The sequence below is a fragment of the Cnephaeus nilssonii genome (assembly GCF_951640355.1).
Source record: "Cnephaeus nilssonii genome assembly, chromosome: 1".
NCBI lineage: Eukaryota > Metazoa > Chordata > Mammalia > Chiroptera > Vespertilionidae > Cnephaeus > Cnephaeus nilssonii.
In genome coordinates, this window is record NC_137072.1 from 30,683,499 (window position 1) to 30,704,653 (window position 21,155).

The 21,155-nt window shown below is 43.4% G+C and overlaps 2 protein-coding genes across 3 annotated transcripts in view; one reads left to right on the top strand and one right to left on the bottom strand.

Annotated features, from left to right (window-relative positions):
- Window positions 1-12,174, bottom strand: part of LOC307098053 (pre-mRNA-splicing factor 18) — a 37,208-nt gene extending 25,034 nt beyond the window's left edge. The window contains exons 1-2 of one of the 2 annotated variants that reach the window (XM_079768468.1): window positions 11,998-12,119; window positions 2,712-2,832 (exon numbers count right to left, since the gene is read on the bottom strand). Coding sequence is in view for 1 of the 2 variants with exons in the window: in XM_079768467.1 (XP_079624593.1) it covers window positions 11,998-12,063 (66 nt within the window). In the remaining variant the exon portion in view is untranslated. Of the gene's footprint in view, window positions 1-2,711; window positions 2,833-11,997 lie in introns of both variants that reach the window. The other variant, XM_079768467.1, reaches the window with a different exon arrangement.
- A 6,955-nt stretch (window positions 12,175-19,129) lies between these two features.
- RBM17 (RNA binding motif protein 17) overlaps window positions 19,130-21,155 on the top strand; it is a 39,452-nt gene continuing 37,426 nt past the window's right edge. The window contains exon 1 of the mRNA XM_079771852.1: window positions 19,130-19,291. The gene's annotated coding sequence lies outside the window, so the exon portion shown is untranslated. The remainder of the gene's footprint in view (window positions 19,292-21,155) is intronic.

A 21,155-nucleotide genomic window follows, 5' to 3' on the forward strand; every position in this document is an offset into this window, starting at 1 on the left:
ACTGTCCTACTTTATTAGTAATTATAATAGTATCTCAATACTACCTCAGGTATTTAGCTCCTCATAATCCACAGCTCATTCACTCAGGCAATGACCATAATGGATGCTAAGACCATTACAAGAAAGGCTGATGGTGAACAATGGAAAGACCAGGCTGCCAATACTTGAACCCACTGATCAAGTTTGACATCAAGAAAACATTATGCACCTCCCTATGTGATACACATAGGAAGTATACAGCACCACTGACACAGCATTTTTTAAAAATTCTTTATTGTTTAAAATATTACATGTCTCCCTTTTCCCCCATTGACCTCTCCCTGCCCACTCCCACCCCCCAGCACAGGCCCTCATCCCCCTACTGTCTGTGTCCATTGGTTATGCTTATATGCATGCATACAAGACCTTTGGTTGATCTCTTACCCACTCTCCCACCCTCTTCTGCCCTCCCTTTAAGGTTTGATGGTCTGTTCGATGCTTCTCTGTCTCTGGATCTCTTTTTATTCATCAGTTTATGTTGTTCATCATATTCCACAAATGAGTGAGATCATGTGATACTTATCTTTCTCGGACTGGCTTATTTCATTTAGCATAATGCTCTCCAGTTCCATCCACGCTGTTGCAAATGGTAAGAATTCCTTCTTCTTACAGCAGTGTAGTATTCGTTGTGTAGATGTACCACAGGTTTTTAATCCACCTATCTGCTCATGGGCACTTAGGCTGTTTCCAAATCTTAGCTATTGTAAATTGTGCTGCTATGAACATAGGAGAGGAGTGCATATATCCTTTCTGATTGGTGTTTCTGATTTCTTGGGATATATTCCTAGAAGTGGGATTACTGAGTCAAATAGGAGTTTCATTTTTAATTTTTTGCGGAAACTCCATACTGTTTTCCAGTCGCTGCACGAGTCTGCATTCCCACAAGAGTGTACGAGGGTTCCTTTTTCTCCACATCCTCCCCAGCACTTGTTGTTTGTTGAGGATACCCATTCTGACAGGTGTGAGATGGTACCTCATTGTCATTTTAATTTGTATCTCTTGGATTAGTGACTTTGAGCATGTTTTCATGTCTCTTGGCTTTCTGTATGTCCACTTTTGAAAAGTGTCTATTTCGTTCCTTTGCCCATTTTTTTAATTGGTTTATCTTCCTTTTGTTAAGTTGTATGAGTTTCCTATAAATTTTGGAGATTAACCCCTTATCGGATGTAACTGGCAAATATGTTCTCCCATACATTGGGCTCCCGTTTCATTTTCTTGATGGTTTCTTTTGCTGTGCAGAAGCTTTGTATTTTGATGTAGTCCCATTTGTTTATTTTCTCCATTGTCCTTGAAGATATATTGTTAAACATATTGCTATGAGATATGTCTGATATTTTGCTGTCTATGGATTCTTCTAAGATTTTTATGGTTTCCCATCTTATGTTTAAGTCTTTTATCCATTTTGAGTTTATTTTTGTGTGTGGTGTAAGTTGGTGGTCTAGTTTTATTTTTTTGCACATATCTGTCCAATTTTCCCAACACCATTTACTGAAGAGATTGTCTTGACTCCATTGTATGCTCTTGCCTCCTTTGCCAAATATTAATTGAGCATATTGGCTTGGGTCAATTTCTGAGTTCTCGGTTCCAATGGTCTATATGTCTGTTCTTATGCCAGTACCATGCAGTTTTAAGAACAGTGGCTTTGTAATATAGCATGATATCTGTTAAGATACAGCATTCTTGCCAAAAAGGTAAATATGAATCTAATAAAATATTTAGGTCTAACTCCCAGTTTACCAGAAATGTAGGGAATAAAGGACGAAACTAAATAACACCAAAGGAAACAATGAAACACTGAAAAGTTTTACAAACTAGCCCCACTTTCTCCAACAAGTTAATGGCATCAAGAAGGGGTGGATGGAGCTGGGGGGAATAAAAATGTTCTCAATGAAAAGAAACCAAGAGTCATAATAAACAAACACAATGACTGCAGAGTGTGGATCTGATTCAAACAAACCAACTATAAAAAGATATATATGCATATATTTTAATTCAATAGGAGATATTTGAACATGAAAAGAGTATCTGATAATATTACAGACCTAATTTCAACTTTGTTTAGGTGTCACTTTGTTTATGTAAAAACATTTTTTTAAGTGACTTTAGAGAGAGGAAGGGAGAGAGAGGGAGAGAAGCACTGAGGATCATCAATCGGTTGCCTTCTGCATGTGCCCCGACCAGGGATCGAACCCGCAACCCGGCATGTGCCCTGACTGAGAATCAAATCCACCAACCTTTGGTGCATGGGACAACGATCCAAACGAGCCACACCAGCCAGGGCTATATAAAAACATATTCTTATTTTCTAGAGTTACCAATCTTTAGGTGAAGGGGTAGACAGGGGCTCATTATGATTATGTTTTTGTGTATGTTTAAAACTTTTGTAATAAAGTTTCTTAAGTCCATAAACTCAATAAACATTTACCCATACCAAGCACAGCTTTATAGATTTAACGATGAAGAAGATATTACCTGGGGTAAGGAACTGATGGTATCATCTGAATATCATACTACCCTGAGAAAGGTAGAGCAAATATTAATCCCACAGTAGAGGTAAGAAACCTGAGCATTAATTAGAAAGATTAGATGCCCTATACTGTTTGGCTCAGCGGATAGACTGTTGGCCTGCAGACTGAAGGGTCCAGAGTTCGATTCCAGTCAAGGGCACATACCTCAGTTGCAGGCTCCTCCCGGGCCCAGGCCGTGGTCGAGGCTTGTGCAGGAGGTAACCAATCGATGTGTTTCGCTCACATCGATATTTTTCTTTGTCTTTCCCTCTCTCTTCCACTCTCTCTAAAAAAAGTCAATGGAAAAATATTCTCGGGTGAGAATTAAAAAAAAGAAAGATCAGGTGACATTCCCAGAATTTGTAAGCCTCATAAGTAACAGAGGCAGGACTAGAACTCTGGTCCTTAAATCCTTTGTACTGTACAGGATTCCATGCTACAGTTCTTCACTCCCCAAGTGATATTTCAGCATCATAAACTGCTCCTTTTGAGTATGTAGCAGGTAATTTACATATTTCAAATAAATAAGTTGACAAACACATATGGTATCCCCTCAGAAAGAGCAGATATAAAGGAAGAAAGTAAAAGGACCCTCCAGGCCAGAGTCCATGGTTTAATCTATAACTACTGCGGGTCCAGTGCACAAATTCGTGGACCTTGAAAGGAACCGTGGGCCACGAGGCTGTGGTGGGTACAGGGGCGAGTCTCGGCCCATCCTCCACGCCCCTGCCCGGCCCCCACCCAGCCCCTCCTGCTGTGGCCCCTGGTCCCGCTGCTGCCACTCCCACACATGGATGGCGCAGAGTGATTGGGGCTGGCGCCAGCAGCAGGTGTGAACAGGGCCTGCGCCCTCAGCAGGTACGAGCGGCGGCTGCTGTCCTGATCGCCCCTCAGGAGCAGGGGGAGATGGAGAAGCCCCCAGGAGTGATCGGGGCCAGTAGCCACCACTCGCACCCGCTGCCAGTGCCTGTTGCCGGTCCCAATCGCTCGGTGCTGTCAGTGGGTGTGAGCAGGGCTGGCACTGGCAGTGGGTGCGGGCAGGGCCGTCGCCAGCAGTGGGTGCAAGCGGGGCCAGTGCCAGCAGCAGGTGCAAGCACCAGGCAGGACTGTGGCATGCAGGAGCAAAGAATTTTCAGTAACCACCAGAGGCTTGCCCCAATGACAGCAACGAGTGCCCCACCTTGGTCTGGCGCCCCTGCTCACTTGCTCCACCATCCTGCCACGGCCAACGCCCGCCATGTTCTGCACTCTGCCACATGCTGCCGACGCCTGCCATGTTCTACATGTGCCCCCTGGTGGTCAGCGCACATCATAGCGACTGGTTGTTCGGTTGTTCTGCCATTCTGTCTATCTGCATATTAGGGTTTTATATATATATAGACTAGAGGACCAGTGCACGAAATTCTTGCTCAGGGGGAGGGGGGCCCTCACCCCAGCCTGCACCCTTTCCAATCCGGGACTCCTCAGGGGATGTCCGACTGCCTCTCGCAATCCAGAACCGCTGGCTCCTAACCGCTTGCCTGCCTGCCTGCCTGATTGCCCCTAACCACCTCTGCCTGCTTGCCTAATTGCCCCTAACTGCTCCCCTGCTGGCCTGATTGCCCCTAACTGCCTCTGCCTCACCCCACACCTGGGACCCAGGATTCCCTCCTCCAGCTGGTCGCAGGCATCTGGGATGTAGGCTTCCCTCCCTCTGGCCGGCCGCAGGCTCCCAGGACCTGGGCCAGTTTCACCTGGCCCAGCGCAGCCACAGGAGACCGTGGGCAGGTGGCCTCACCCAGGCTGCAGCCGCAGGTACCCGGGACTGCGGGGTGGGCGGCTTATCCCTCTCCCAGGCCGCAGATGCAGGTACAGCCACTGGCACCCGAGACTGCGGGGTGGGCGGCTTGTCCCTCTCCTGGGCCAGGCCGTAGGCACAGGCACAGCCACAGGTGCTCAGGACGGCGGGGCGGGCAGCTTGTCCCTCTCCCGGGCCACAGCCCCAGACGCTGGAGCCTGGGACCACAGGGTGGGTGGCTTGTCCCTCTCCCAGGTCACAGCCCCAGCCACTGGCACCTGGGACCGCGGGGCAGGTGGCTTGTTCCTCTCCCGGGCTGCAGCCTGGCTAGTCCCCATTCCTCTCTCCTGAGCTCATTTGTGCCTGGCTGGTCCCCATTCCTCTCTCCCCAGTGTTGAGTGTCTGAGCTGTTACAGTGTGATGGTGTGACAACCATTTTCATATTAGCTCTTTATTATATAGGATGATATCTTTATTTTATTTTAATTTCTTTATTTATTAAGATATTACATATGTGTCCTCATCCCCCCATTACTCCCAACCCTTCCCACTCATGCCCTCACCCCGCTGTTTTCTGTGTCCATTGGTTAGGCTTATATGTGTGCATACAAGTCCTTTGGTTGATCTCTCTCCCTTACCCCCACCCTCCCCTATCTTCCCTCTGAGGTTTGACAGTCTGATCGCTGCTTCTCTGTCTCTGGATCTGTTTTTGTTCATCAGTTTATGATGTTCATTATATTCCACAAATGAGTGAGATCATGTGATATTTATCTTTCTCTGACTGGCTTATTTCACTTAGCATAATGCTCTCCAGTTCCATCCATGCTGTTGCAAATGGTAAGAATTCCTTCTTTTTTATAGCAGCGTAGTATTCCATTGTGTAGATGTACCACTGTTTTTTAATCCACTCATCTGCTGATGGGCACTTATGCTGTTTCCAAATCTTAGCTATGGTGAATTGTGCCGCTATGAACATAGGGGTGCATGTATCCTTTCTGATTGGTGTTTCTGATTTCTTGGGATATATTCCTAGAAGTGGGATCACAGGGTCAAATGGGAGTTCCATTTTTAGTTTTTTGAGGAAACTCTATACTGTTCTCCACAGTGGCTGCACCAGTCTGCATTCCCACCAGCAGTGCAAAAGGGTTCCTTTGTGTCCGCATCCTCGCCAACACTTGTCGTTTGTTTATTTGTTGTAGATGATACTGCGGTATCATCTCACATCTGACAGGTGTGAGATGATACCGCAGTGTCATTTTGATTTGCATCTCTTGGATAATTAGTGACTTTGAGCATGTTTCCATATGTCTCTTGGCCTTCCTTCTGTCTTCTTTCGAAAAGTATCTATTTAAGTCCGTTGCCCATTTTTTGATTGGATTGTTTATCTTCCTTTTGTTAAGTTGTATGAGTTCCCTGTAAATGTTGGAGATTAAACCCTTATTGGTGATAACCTTTACTTCCATGTCTCAATTTCATTGACACACTTAACAAAATCTTAAGCCTAGAATATCAATTCTCAAAATGTGGTTCACAGGCTTCTGAGTGTCCCCTAGATCTTTTCAGAGATTCCGTGAGGTCAAATTTATTTTCATAATATATACTATATGTGCCACTTTTTCACTGTGTGCACACTTGTATTAATGGTACTAAAGCAATGGTGAGGAAAACTACTGGAATCTGAGCATACATAAAGGCTAAGTACCTTATTTATGTAGCAGTGGTCACTGTATTCCTCACCACCATACACTGCCAGGAAAATAGAGAGGCCAGTTTCTCTTTTGTCTTGATAAAGTACAATTTTGCTAAATCTCAACCCTTGAGGAGTACATAGCCTTTAAATATTAAATATGATGAAATAAGATATGAAACATACAAAACACTTCTGCTACATAATGAAGTGGGATCATTGTCTCAAAGAAAAGCACTTGTGCAATTGATTATTCAGATTTGCATACTGGACATTTTCTCAAAACTGAACAAAGCAAGCCTGTCAGTCACTTTAAGGAAAACAATGACAGTACTTATCAGCTATGATAAAATTCCATCTTTCAAGCGAAAATTAGAATGGTAGAAAACATGTATCCATCACTGTAAACTTGATGGTTTCCCAATACTTAACTGTTTTTCTGATGAACTAAAAATAGTATTAGCAAATGTGATTTATTTTATATCATCTAATGAAATAACATCAACATTTAGAAGATCTGCTGAACTCAGCAAACCATAATGTCACAAAGGCAAGATGTTACAAAATCATGCACAGGCAGAATATCTATGAGCAGAATAGATCAGAACAGATATAGAACAGAATATATCAATGGATTTTATATATAAAAAGTCATTAATATGTGTCAGAATCCAGTCTTAACTAATCTTTAAGAAACTTACCATTTGTCTATTTTTGGTGAAATATTAAAGGAGAACCACAATTATTTGAAAAGGATATTAAAATACTCCCTTTTCCAATTACTTATCTGTATGAGGATGAAATTTTATTACATAATTGAACAAAAACAGCATATTGCAGCAGGTTGAATGGAGAAACACAAAGGAGAATCCAACTATCTTCTAATATGCCAGAGATAAAGAGATCTGCAAAATTGTCAAATATACCACTCTTCTCTCTAAATTTCTTTTGTTTTGGAAAATATAGTCAATTTTCATAAAAATGTATTATTTATGTTAACTTATGATGGATTTCTATTGTATTTCTACATGGACTATATATCTAAACATTTTTAATTTTCCCAGTTTTAATTTCTAATAGAGTCATTATTAATAAATACACCCTACATAAACAAAAGTTCTCCAGAACTATCAATAAAAAGTCTGTGAAGGGGTCCTGAGACCAGTAAGTGAGAACACTGTCCTTGAAGACTCTTCTTATTGGCATTCTCCCCACCTGCACCTAGTGAGCCTTTTAAATGCAGGGAGCCCGCTTGGGCCTCAATGGGGTTCACTGATCCTGGTGTAATTCACTGTTCAGTTTTCTGTCCTATTGTCTACACTGATCGTTACCCATTCTCTATTCTCTCAAACCTCTTATCCCTTCATTTCTCCCCTCATTTTCAGCAAATGACTAAGCCAATCTAAAAAGAAATGAAAAGCCATGAAACAAGAATTTCTCCAAATTCCTCCCAGCACCAAACCTTACCTGGATCTATAGCAATCCCTTCAACATTTCAGAATGGAAGGGGAAACCATCCTCCTAACTAAGGCCAATCCTTTCCAAATGTATCCTATCAATTCCTCCTGCCTTTCTCAGGGAAGTCTCATAGAAGACTATTGCAAGTAAAGTGGTAAACAAGTGTGAGGAAAGGCAAGTTCAAGGAACTGAAAAAGTTCAAAAGTTCAGTAGAGCTAGGAGGTAACAGCGTGGAGATTTTCACCAGCATAGAAATTACTAGTTCTTTTTTTCTTCTTCTATTTTTTGCTTTTAAGAATTACTAGTTCTTGACCTTTTTTGAGTCAAAGATTCCTTTAGTAATATCATACATAGGAGAAAAGGAAGAGGGTGCATTTATATTATATACCTACATGTTAAATTTTTTTTATAAAATTTCAAATTTCAAGAAGCTGATGGATATTATGAAGTCCATCCAAAGGCTGCATTTAAGAAACCCTGAAATAGATGATAACTGAAATCTAGAGGTGGATATAAGATTAATATAAGAGAATATTCAGTGTGGAGAGAAAGTGGCCTAGGCCTGAACTTTAAAGAAAACCAACATTTACGGGACAAAAAAAAATCACAATTTAAAAAAAAAAAAAAGAAGAAGAAGAAGTCTTTCAAGAAGATCAAGAATAAGCAGCCTGATAGGTCAAAGGAAAAATAGGAAGCTATGGTAGAAGAAATGCCACGGGAAGAATGAAGGAGGAGGACCAGCCAAGAGTGTCAAATGCTGTTGTTAGTCAGAAAAAGGGAGGTCACTATTGTCACAGTAACACTGTGGGGGCAGAAACCAGTTTGTATCTGGTGAAGGAATGAGTGAGAATTAAAATTTATTTTAGGAATAAAAATAGCCCTAGCAGGTTTGGCTCAGTGGATAGAGCATCAGCCTGCGGACTGAAAGGTCCCAGCTTTGATTCCGGCCAAGGGCGCACGCCTGGGTTGTAGGCTCGATTCCCAGTGGGGGGCGGGCAGGAGGCATCTAACCAGTGATTCTCTCTCATCATTGATGTTTCTCTCTCTCCCTCTCTGAAATCATGTAAAATATATATATTTTTAAAAAGATTAGCCGAAACCGGTTTGGCTCAGTGGATAGAGCGTCGGCCTGCGGACTGAAAGGTCCCAGGTTCGATTCCGGTCAAGGGCATGTACCTTGGTTGCGGGCACATCCCCAGTAGGGGGTGTGCAGGAGGCAGCTGATCGATGTTTCTCTCTCATCGATGTTTCTAACTCTCTATCCCTCTCCCTTCCTCTCTGTAAAAAATCAATAAAATATATTTTAAAAAAAAAAAGATTAGCAATCAAGAAAAAAGATGCTGATTAAAAAAACACACACAACAACAAACCTTTTTAAAAATGGGAGAGACATTTTTATGTTTCAGTGCTGATGGAGATAAGCCAGTAGAGAAACTAAAGATACAGGAAGAAAGGGGATAAGGTTCATGATGATGCAAAAAAAGATGAGCTGGGATCCAATGTGTAGGTAAAAGGTTTGACCCCAAACTGTAGCTGATATCTCATTCTATTCAACAGAGAAAAAGAGGAGAGATTTCTGGCCTTTTGGCTTCTTCTTCTTCTTTTTTTTTTTTTTCTGTAAAATTGAATGCATGCATGGTCTTTAAATAAAGAATCAAGCATTACTGTCTTTTTAATCCTCTGAGGCAGAGTATAGTACCATGCATACGAGAAACATCCAATAAATATAATTCTACACAAATCCTCATAACTAATAACTAATGAAACTTCTAATTATGTCCCAACAGCCTAGTTTTCCACATAAATGAGATGTTGTATTAAGTGAAGATTCACCAAACCCGGGGCTCCTAAGCATTGGTATTCGAGCAATTACCTCATAGTAGTTACACCAGACAGAATGTTTTAGGACAGGTGATAGGCGGCTTAGGAGGCTTATCTTAGGAGCTTCTGCAGTTTAACAAAGGGGCAGTCACAAGGTGTTTACTATTTCAACTGTCAGACTAACAATAAAAAGCTAAGACATCACTTGAAATGACCAAGAATACAGGTGTTTTCCAGCTAAAGATAGAGCAATGAAAACAATTCAGTGATCTCCAATCAGCATTTTTAAATGAAACAGAATGGATTAAAATAATAAAACAAATTATAGAATCACATGTAGTTAAGGTAAGAATTATCTCATGAAACTTTTTTCATATATATCAGAACAAAATATAAAAAAATATTTCTTACTGTGGCTGGAGCAGTGAAAACGTATGAAAGTTACTGACATTATGATGCAGAAAGATAAAGGCTATAGAGTAACAGTTTCTATACAGTTATAAATTATACAGCTATAAATCAAAAGACTATTCCCATGCATACAAGAAAAGATGTCTAGTTACACATATTCTCTTATACAGGCATGCCTCGAAGATACTGCTGGTTAGGTTCCAGAACACTGCAATAAAATGAGTCCTGCAATAAAGCGAGTTGTAACTTTTTTGCTGGAGGATCTTCGCCTTACATTGTAAAAAATGCAACATCTGTGGGGCGCAGTAACGTGAAGCACAATAAAATGAGGTATGCTTGTATTATTCAAGAGCACTCACTTACCTGATCCTGCATATACACACATTATAAACCTGGGGGGAGAGTTCAGCTTTTTGTGATTCAATTTTCCCTCTAAAGTACTTAAATTTAAACATCCTGACTTTCCTAACATCAACTATTTATTCCAACATCTAAATTACTTTTTTTAAATACTCTCAAATCACTTATCTGAAGAAAAAGGTCCCTGAAGATATTAAGTTACAAATATGGACAAGCTTTCCTCCTCTATCTACTAAATAATATTCTATTTAATGAGCTCTGTATTGCTAAGTATTTTTCAAGTTTCACTGATTATGAAATCAGCCATCCACCAAACAATTCCAACTTACACTACATCTTAATATATTAATATTACATTACATCCGAGGACCTAAGCAGATATTCTCAAAGTGTGGTTCTCAGACCCTGGGATCCTGAAGATCCTTTGAGAGAGTCTTCAATACTAAGGTACTGTTTCCCTGTACCCTCCGTGGTCGTTTGTACTGAGGGTGAAAGGCAATGGTAAGTCTCCTGGTGCCTTGGCAAGTATTCCTAAAGGACTTCTCATTTATAAGGAAGTATGATGGTTGTCTGATGAGAAAGCACTTGTGTGATTAAACTGCAAGCTAAACCAGCTGCTTTTATCATGGAATATCATTTTCACAGGAAAGAATACCTACAAACTATAGTAATTCAGACTTAACTTCCAAAAAGTGAACAAAGTGAACCTGCCACTTCTGGGAAACAACTGATAGTATTTGCTGCCCATGATAAAATTCCAACTTGCAAGCGAAAACTAAAATTGTGGAGGTCTTAGACCTGCCGTCATGAGCTTGACAGTGTTCCAATACATAAAGAAATTTCTCGTGCCGAAACCGGTTTGGCTCAGTGGATAGAGCATCAGTCTGCGGACTGAAAGGTCCCAGGTTCGATTCCGGTCAAGGGCATGTACCTTGGTTGCGTGCACATCCCCAGTAGGGGGTGTGCAGGAGGCAGCTGATCGATGTTTCTCTCTCATCGATGTTTCTAGCACTCTGTCCCTCTCCCTTCCTCTCTGTAAAAAATCAATAAAATATATTTTAAAAACAAAGAAATTTCTCGTGATGTCGCTGTTGATATTAAATATGTAATTTTTAAAATATGGTGTAATGAAATATATCAACATCTGGAAGATCTGCATGACTCTGAACCAATACTTTTCAAATCATCAATGAATTAATATATAAATGTCTTTAAAGATTCTCAGCTTTAATTTCTAAATATCGATAAACACTTAAACAAAAGCCCTTTGGGATCCTCACTAATTTGGAAGAGTGTAAAGGGGTCCTCAAACCAAAAGCTTTGAGAACCGATGATCTAAGTTACTGTTATGCAATAAAGTCATGGAGCTGAACTTAAGTTCCTAATTCTTCCTCCTCTTTCTCCACTGTTTCTCCAACAGTTTTAGCCTCCCTTTCAGTGAAGAGCCGACCGACAGACTTTTCTATGTGTATTGCGGGTGGGGGTGATGGAGAATGTAATAAATAACCGGTTTTACGAGTCGGAAGGAATCAAATACTTTAAAAAGCCAATTCCGAGTCTGCCCTTTCTCTAGGTTTCAGTGGGGCACACGCCCTTGGTAAAACCATACAGGTGAAGGACCAGAAGGACCGGGGCAGAATTCCCAAGAACACCGACAGGTGGGCGTGCGTACAAGGCACCGAGAACCTGCGCGGGAATAAGGGGCAACGGTGGGGGGATTTTTGCCAAAATCCTGGGTTTTCCTGCAACTCCCCCACTTTCTCCGGAGGCTGCCGAGTAAGGAGTGGAGGGGAGAACCAGAGCAGGAAGAGGGTTGGGGGGCGGGCAGGGTCTCGCTAACCCCGGCCTCCCGCAGCCCTCTCAGTACCAGTCCTGACTCCGGGGCTCCCCTCTGGCCGCCCCCTACACACCCCGCGCCGCGACCCCAGGCTCCTCACCACCAACAGGTTCCTGTCCTCCACCAGCTGCCGCTTCCGGAGGATCTCCGACTTCAGAATGTCCATGTCGTTGCCCGGTTTAAGCTCGAGGTGCTCTCTCCGGCTCCTCCGGCCAAGCCTCACCCGGCCGGGCGCAGCGGGTACGCGGAAACCGCAGCCCAAACACTGGAGCCCTGCACTGACAGCAGCCGCTTCCGGCGGAAGCTGAGGTGAGCGACGGGAGGAGAGAGAGCACCCAGGGCGCCCGTTGTTGACAGAGCGCTGTGGAGGAGCGGCCCCTAGCGGCGCCATTGGGCAGCGCGCCTGCGGTGGTCACTTAGTACAAATGAACACGAGTCTTCTGAATTGTGAGGAGGTCTACCCGCTTCATTTTAAGGATGATATTATACCTGCTAGTTCAGGCCCAAAAACCTCCTAGCAGAAGACCCCAATTATGTTAAATAAGACCATATCCTTACTTATTATACCAGAGGTTCACATCAGAGTTTCTGAAGTTACCTGCTTGCCAAAATTAATGTACTAGTGAGTGAGGAAAAATCTGAACACTGTTTCCAGCTCATTAATATAAAGTAAAAGGGCAGTGTTCATTGCTAGCCTGTTAAATTCCATCTAAAGTTAACCAATTACATCCATTGAAATCTTTTTCAGAAGTAAAGTTGTCTTTCCCACCCTAACTGCCTCACAGGAATACTGTGAAAAATCATAGGATGACAGATGTTAGAGCAAGTTCTGAACTAGGAAGTGTAGCCCTCACGTAAAGTCTGATCATAATGACCCTTATCCTCTGTTGTGGCTCACATCACCCCTCCCACCTGCAGTCTTCTCCAACCCCCTCCCCACACCCCCACCCAAATCTTTCCCTAGTTCAAGGAGCTCTCCACCAGACCCTGAACTGGATCCTTCCCTTCCAACTCCGCTTTTGCCTGTTGCCCATGTCCTCTTTGTCTCCATACCAGCGATTTTCATCTCCTGGCACACATAAACTAATTACTAAAATTCGCCAGCACACCAAAAATATGTTTTTCTAATCTGACAAAGAAAAAGGTATAATTTTGATTCATTCACACCAGATGACTATTGTTATATTGTTTTTTAAAATTTGACAATCCAAGGGAAAAGATATCAGTGCCCCTGACTAAATAGTCAGATACTGCATGTTCTAAAAATTCTTGTGGCACCTTGGTTGAAAATCACTGCTCCATATTCCTACACTATGCTTGTCATTGTTCTTATCTGGTTTCCAAGCATAAAATTTGGAAGGCCCTAGAGCAGTGGTTCTCAACCTTCCTAATGCCGCGACCCTTTAATACAGTTCCTCATGTTGTGGTGACCCCCAACCATAAAATTATTTTCGTTGCTACTTCATGACTGTAATTTCGCTACTGTTAATGAATCGTAATGTAAATATCTGTGTTTTCCGATGGTCTTAGGCTCTACAGCAGTGGTTCTTGCAACCCACAGGTTGAGAACCGCTAGCACCCAGTCACCACAACATGAGGAACTGTATTAAAGGGTCGCGGCATTAGGAAGGTTGAGAACCACTGGCCTAGAGGAATTTCTGTAGACACCCTATGATAATTGAGAATGGAGGAGAAGACTAAAAAAAAAAAATTCAGGAACATAAAATTCTGCATATAAAGGGTGTCCCAAAAAATGTATACACACTTTAACAGCTGATTTTAAAATTTTGAAAGTGAAATATATTTTAATAAACATGCCTTTATAATTATTCAAAGTGTATGTATACATTTTGGGGGGACACTACATATACTAACATATATATGTGTGTGTGTATATATATATATATATATCCAGTCTCACTGACTGAAGCAAATAAGGGTTGATAGGCTGATAATGATTAATCTTAAATGCTAGGCTAAGAAAAAAAATTAGACTGAAAATCTTAAAATATAATAACATAATTACTAGAATTTTTTGCAAATGTAAATAAACTTCTTTTAGACTTACTGAGAAACGTCTCATAAGTAAATTCTATTAAGTTAGAATATGTGAGAATATTATATCCTTACTCTAATTACAACTTTGTATAATAATAAATATTCTTTTTTAATAATTAACCTCTATACTTTTTAAAAAATATGTTTTTATTGATTTCAGAGAGAAGAAGGGAGAGTGAGAAAGAGATATAAATATCAATGATGAGAGGGAGTCATTGATTGGCTGCCTCTTGGCACGGCCCCTACTGGAGATCAAGCCCACAACTCGGGAATGTGCCCTGACCAGGAACCAAACCGTGACCTCCTGGTTCATGGGTCAACACTCAATAATCTTAATGATGCACTTTAGCTATCAAAAGCACATAAAAATTGTAAATATGTATATGTATGTATTTTAAGGAAACAGGATTAATATATTTTTTAAATAATATCACCTAAACTACATGCCTAAACTTGTGATTGATGACCTAATATGAATAATGTATTACTCAAGAATTATGAACAGTGACTTTGTTGTATTGAGTAACATGATATTATTATTAATATACTGTTTTAGACATTTGTTTAAAATTCTAAAAAAAAAAGATGATGTAGTATCGTAACACTAGGACCTGGTCGGCAAACTCATTAGTTAACAGAGCCAAATATCAAGAGTACAACGATGGAAATTTCTTTTGAGAGCCAAATTTTTTAAACTTAAACTTCTTCTAATGCCACTTCTTCAAAATAGACTCGCCCAGGCCATGGTATTTTGTGGAAGAGCCACACTCAAGGGGCCAAAGAGACGCATGTGGCTCGCGAGCTGCAGTTTGCCGACCACTGCACTAGGTGGTGGTAACTGATTTTAGAAATTAAACTGTCAAAATATTTCTAACATGTATTTTTTGAACTAAAAAACCATTTAGTGCTGCTTACATTTCAGAAGGAAAGGAGGGAAAAATTTGCAAGGCTCTACAGCAGGCGTCCTCAAACTACGGCCCGCGGGCCACATGCGGGTGTTTTTGCTGTTTTGTTTTTTTACTTCAAAATAAGATATGTGCAGTGTGCATAGGAATTTGTTCATAGTTTTTTTTAAACTATAGTCCGGCCCTCCAACGGTCTGAGGGACAGTGAACTGGCCCCCTGTTTAAAAAGTTTGAGGACCCCTGCTCTACAGTACCATTTCTACCCATGTGGGCTGTTCACTCCCACTCCAACCTTTTCCTTTGAATGCTATAATCCAATAATTCTCAAATTTGTTGGTCTCGTGCCCTTTACACTCTTAAAATTTTTTGAGCATCCCAAGAGCTTTCCCTAATGTGAGTCATAAGAAAATAATGATCAATGTTTTTCTTGTTAGAATTTAAGACTGAGAAATTTAAGAAGATATATTGAGTCATTTAAAAATAACAATAATATACCCAATGCTTGTTAATATAAATACTTTTGATAAGAAAATAACTATTTGACAAAACAAAACATGAGTAAGAAGAATTACTTTGTTTTAAATCCCTTTTAATGTCTAGATTATTAGTATATAGCACGATCCTCATATTTATTTATAGATTCAATCTGTTGAAATATAACATATCAGCCCTGGCCAGTGTGGCTTAAGACACATGCTGGGGTTTCAGGCTTGATCTGAAGTAGTGGACCTGCAGGAGGCAGCCCATCAATGTTTCTATCTCCCTCTTCCTGTCACTTCCTCTTTCTGAAATTAAAATATATTTAAAATTTTTACTGGGAAAAAGTACAAATAAGCAAAAAATATAAATGTAAAACTGCTATAACCCCACCTGTCAGGCCATATTGGCAGACAACCCTTATATACTTTATCTGCATATCCTATATAATAAAACCCTAATATGTAAATCAACTGAATGGCAGAATGACTGGTCACTATGATGCACACTGACCAACAGGGGGCAGATGCTCAACACAGGAGCTGCCCCCTGGTGGTCAGTGCGCTCCCACAGGGGGCGTGCCGCTCAGCCAGAAGCTGGGCTCATGGCTGGCAAGTGCAGCGGTGGTGGCGGGAGCCTCTCCCGCCTCCACTGCAGGCGAATAGTAAGGAGCGAGGGGTCCCAGAATGCGAGAGCCCTGGACTGCGAGAGGGATGTCGAACTGCCAGCCTAAGCTGGCAGGCGGACATCCCCCAAGGGGTCCCAGACTGTGAGAGGGTGCAGGCCAGGCTGAGGGGACCCCCCCAGTGCACTAATTTTGTGCACCAGGCCTCTAGTCTATATATATAAAAGGCTAATATGCTAAGTGTCCAACCATCCAACTGGTCGCTATGATGCACACTGACCACCAGGAGGCAGACACTCAACACAGGAGCTGCTGAGCTGCAGTGACTTGGCAGTAGCGGTTCTTAGGTGACACACCCTGAAACCAGAGAGGAGGGAGCCCAATTCCTCCCGGTGGGCTGCGCGATTCCACCTTTGGCTGTGGGTTATGTTGTTGCTGGGGCACTGTTGGCCCCGAATCTGGTTTACTGTACATTTGCATTTGCGTTCCACACCCTATATGACAGCAACTTTGCAGAGTGCCCTTTCGCACTTCAGGACCCCTCAGGGGATGTCAGAGAGCCAGTTTTGGCCTATCCCTGTAGGCCAGGCCAAGGAACCCCATCTGCCAGAGGGACCCCACTCACTCCACAGAGGCTGGGGAGGGACCGAGGGAGGTTGGCTCTAGGGCGTGTCCGGCCTGTCTCGCCCAGCCCCACCCCTCTGGCCACCTTCAAATGAATTTCCTTTCAATGTGCATGAATCCATGAACCGGGTCACTAGTATTAACATAATTTTAAAACAAAAACGGGATTCTTCCATATAAATTGTCACCCCAAATAATTGAATTTCACTGTCTTTATTATTGATTATTTAGTTCTGCTTCTAAATTTTTGCTATTGTAAACATTATAGAGCAGGAATAACTGTAGAGGACGACATAGAAAGAAAGAAAATGTAGGGGGTGGACAAAAATTCTGAAAAATAGATAAAACTGCTTAGAGTTACATAGAAGTGAATAAAAATCGGTCAAACTGAATGATTTTTATGGGAAAAGTATCACTACACACAGAGTTCCAGGGAGTAATCACTTTAATCACTTTTTATCAAATTATAATTTCGGTCAAACTGTCATCTTAACTAAAATGTTTTCTTGCCGAGACTGGTTTGGCTCAGTGGATAGAGCGTCGGCCTGCGGACTGAAAGGTCCCAGGTTCGATTCCAGTCAAGGGCATGTACCTTGGTTGCGGGCACATCCCCAGTAGGAGGTGTGCAGGAGGCAGCTGATCGATGTTTCTAGCTCTCTATCCCTCTCCCTTCCTCTCTGTAAAAAATCAATAAAATATATTAAAAAAAAAAATAAAATGTTTTCTTCCCAGTGTATGGCCACTCATTCATTTTCACTCTTCCTGGTCCTCCTCAGCCTCTGTCTGTCTTGTATGCGATGGCTTTTCATTCTAGCCACTTCCTGCCAGCCTAAGCATCTCCCTCATCTCCTTTCTTTCTAGAACATCTGCCTTTCTAATTTCTCGTTTTTGACACATTCTACCATTTACTTTCTGCCCTCCTCTCTCCAGGATGCTGAGCACAACTTGTTTCACTAGGTGTCCCTAGGTAAGTTTGCTCTCCAGCCTGGACTGGCCCCCTGTGCCTCTTGTCCCTCTTCTGAATCTCCACAATTTGTTTATCCTTCCTTCTAATTGCATATCCTGGGTTACCGTCCTCCATCTCATTAATCCTCACATTCCCAGTTTGCAAACTAAGAGTAATATTAGTTACTTTGGACAAGAAGTGGAAGAATGATGTCTCTAATATATTCAAAGATAAGAAGGAAAAAGATTTCCTCCTGAAAATTGAACTAGAAAACTCCCCCAAAATGAAGGTGACTGCATCTATGGCCTGTAAATCAAAAAGTTGCCTGTCAATGTGTGACTTAATGATTTGGAAATGCACAAAACAAGCAGGAGGAGGGCAGTGGTAGTCAAGCCTGCAAACTGGAGATGTCCGGCAAATAAGAGAGGCTTGGGAGACAGCAGATTGCACTTGGAGCGTCCCAAGGCTTCCTGCCTCCTCGGTCTCAGGGCTCTTGCCCACCCACCGGTGCTTGGATCAGCGGGTAGGAGACCCAGTCCAGACATTTTCTGTCTCTGAGCCAGAAGCTATCAGAGACACTCGGTACATTCATTTTATTTCTTAAATGTTCAATGAACATATCATATTTCAAGAACGACTTTCCCTCTCCTTTTTTATTGCTAATATTTGAAGAGTTCTTTTTTTAAAAATATATTTTATTGATTTTACAGAGAGAGGAAGGGAGAGAGATAGAGAGTTAGAAACATCTATGAGAGAGAAACATCGATCAGCTGCCTCCTGCACACCCCCCACTGGGGATGTACCCGCAACCAAGGCACATACCCTTGCCTGGAATCGAACCTGGGACCTTTCAGTCCGCAGGCCGACGCTCTATCCACTGAGCCAAACCGGTCAGGGCACATTTGAAGAGTTCTTGAAAGCTTAGCCTGAACACTCCAGTCCCAAGCATGCTGTCTTACTGCCAGAAGGTTCCCCTTCACGTGGTGGTGGTGGAGGTGCCGATCCCTGAAGCCCTGGGAATAACATTATTACAGGACTGAGGATTTCTGTCCAAATGCAGTACAAAGATGTTATTTAGAATTTTTATATGAAAATCGTAATTACACAAAATCCCATTTTCTCTTTTCCTCTCAAATTTTTTATATCGTTTTTCAATTGTGAGATTTACAATATTTATGTAACCTTAAACTCCATGTCTAGTGTTCCCTTAGTCGTACAGTTAATTCAGTGCTTGTTACCATTTCTTTTCTAGCAGCTTTCCCATTTATCCCGCCTGTGGTGATTAATGTTCAGCATTGTGCATACAGAGAAATGGTTTTGAATTAATGAGAACTAAGGGCTGGGAGGGATTCTCCCTTTCCCTTCTATTACAACACAATTGGCTCCCAACGACGATCTTTGCAGCCCAGGACCACTTCTCAGGAAAGCTCTCCTGGGAGGCTGAAGTTTCACAAACTTGCCTCACTGTGACCTCTGGGCAGAAGAGGACGCCTGCTGAAGGGAGATGCAGTGCGGCCCTCCCGCCGGGAGGGGGCGCCATGGCCAGGCGAGTGCGGCGAAAGGGAGTGCCTCTCTCCGTGCCGCTCGCTTCCCTGACCTCGCGCCCGCACGCGCCCTGCGGACTCGGCGTAGGGGTTGGCGCCGGCTGCGGTCCGGGCCGTCACGGGCTGACGCTGAGTGCGCCCCCCTTCCCTCACCGCGGCGCCTGGGCCTTGGTGCGCCGCTGCGGCCCATGGGGAGGGTCGGCCTGGCCGGCCGGGTAAGTGGCGCCTCCCCGGGGGCGCCGGGACGGGAGGCGGGGCGGGAGCGCCTCCCCGGGGGCTCCGGGACGGGAGGCCGCGGCTTTAGGCCACGTCGCAGTGGGGCGGGAGGTCCCGGGCCGGTCCCCCGGCCGCCGGCGCCCTCGGACTCCAGGCGGACCCCCCCCCCCCCCGCCCCCTCTGTTTCCTTGGCGCCCGCCGCCGCTTTCCTTTATTTGCCTCAGGTCACCGGGCCTCGGGCTCTTCCTCTCTTCTCCCCATTCTGTACCGTCTGCCTGTCTGTCCGCCTGCTTTGGGCCCGAGGACGTTTCTCTCCGCTCGGTGGGCCATGTTTGGGCAAAGTTGCCGGGTCCCCGGTGGCCAGGCCGGTGTCACCTGTGGCCGGCGCACTCGCTCCCTCTGAGCCGGGGGGTGCAGCGGAGGGAAGCTTTTCCTTCCTGGGCCGCGGAGCTCCACCAGTCAGACCCTCAGAGACGCGGGGTTTCCTGGCAGGAAGACGTGGCTCCGGTGTCACCGCCGTCCGTGTGCCTTTAAAGCGGTGTGTGAGCCTCGGTGTTCACGCAAGCATCTCTGAAGCCTCACCTCTTGCCCAGACCATATGTTCTGAACAGCAGTTGCAAGATGAGCAAGATTCTGTCCCTGCTCTCAGAGTTTGGTCTCTACGGAAACAGTCATCTGAACCCATGCGTGGACTACAGGGGGGTCTGGAAAGGCTTCCAAGAGGGAGTGATGCTTATAACTGAGTCTTGGAGGTGTTTTGCTGGATGAGCAAGATGGGGAAAGGTTTCCTGCAGAGGAAAGAAGTGGAAAGGTAGCTTCTGCTACCAGGAGCACCATAGAGCATTCTGGGAACCGCCAGCAAGGCAGAGAGAGGTTTGAGGAGAGGTAGTCAGGTCCGATTGAAAAGGTTCTTTGAGAAGTCAGTAAAGGAGAGCCAGCCTTTGAAGGTACTAATTGCTAGAACCAGGCGAATGGATGGAAAACGGATTCTGGATAAGGGCAAAATGTACATATATGCAGGTAGATGAAGACTGTATCTCCCAGCAGCAGGTGGAGTTTTTAAAGGATGCAACTCAGTTTCCACATTTTTATGGGATAAAGGTTGCAGACATTTTGCCTACAAGGATATTCAGGGAATATGCAGTAATAAATTAGTAACTTAAAATGGAGTGTGTTTTATTTTTAGAATTTTATCAAATGTGTTGCAGCCCTAGCCGGTTTGGCTCAGTGGAGAGAGCGTCGACCTGCGGACTGAAGGGTCCCAGGTTCGATTCCGGTCAAGGGCACAAGCCGGCGTTGTGGGCTCCATCCCCAGTGGGGGGGCCTGCAGGAGGCAACCAATCAACGATTCTCTCTCATCATTGATATTTTTATCTCTCCCTCTCCCTTCCTCTCTGGAATCAATAGAACAAATGTATATTTAAAGAAAAAAATTTAAGAAAGAAATGTGTTGCAGCCCGTCTGGTGTCGCTGAGCCTGGGCTGGTGAACCAGGAGGTCACAGTTTCCTGATCAGGGCTTGATCCCAATAGGGGTGTGCAGGAGGCAGCCAGTGGATGATTCTCTCTCATCATTGATGTTTCTCTCTCCCTCTCTAAAATCAATAAAAATAGATTTTTTTTAAAAAAAGAAATGTGCTGCAAGCTGTACAGTTTACAATAGATTGTGAGATAGACAGAAATATAACCTGGTGTAATAGAAGTGTTAACAGTGAAGAGCTATTCTGATTGTGGAGCTCTCTGATGACTAAGGATAGCTTTTATGGAAAACTAGAGGCCCGATGCATGAAATTCATGCAAGAGTAGGCCTTCCTTTCCCTGACTGCCCGCACTGGCTTCCCTCTGGCACCGGGACCTGAGCTTCC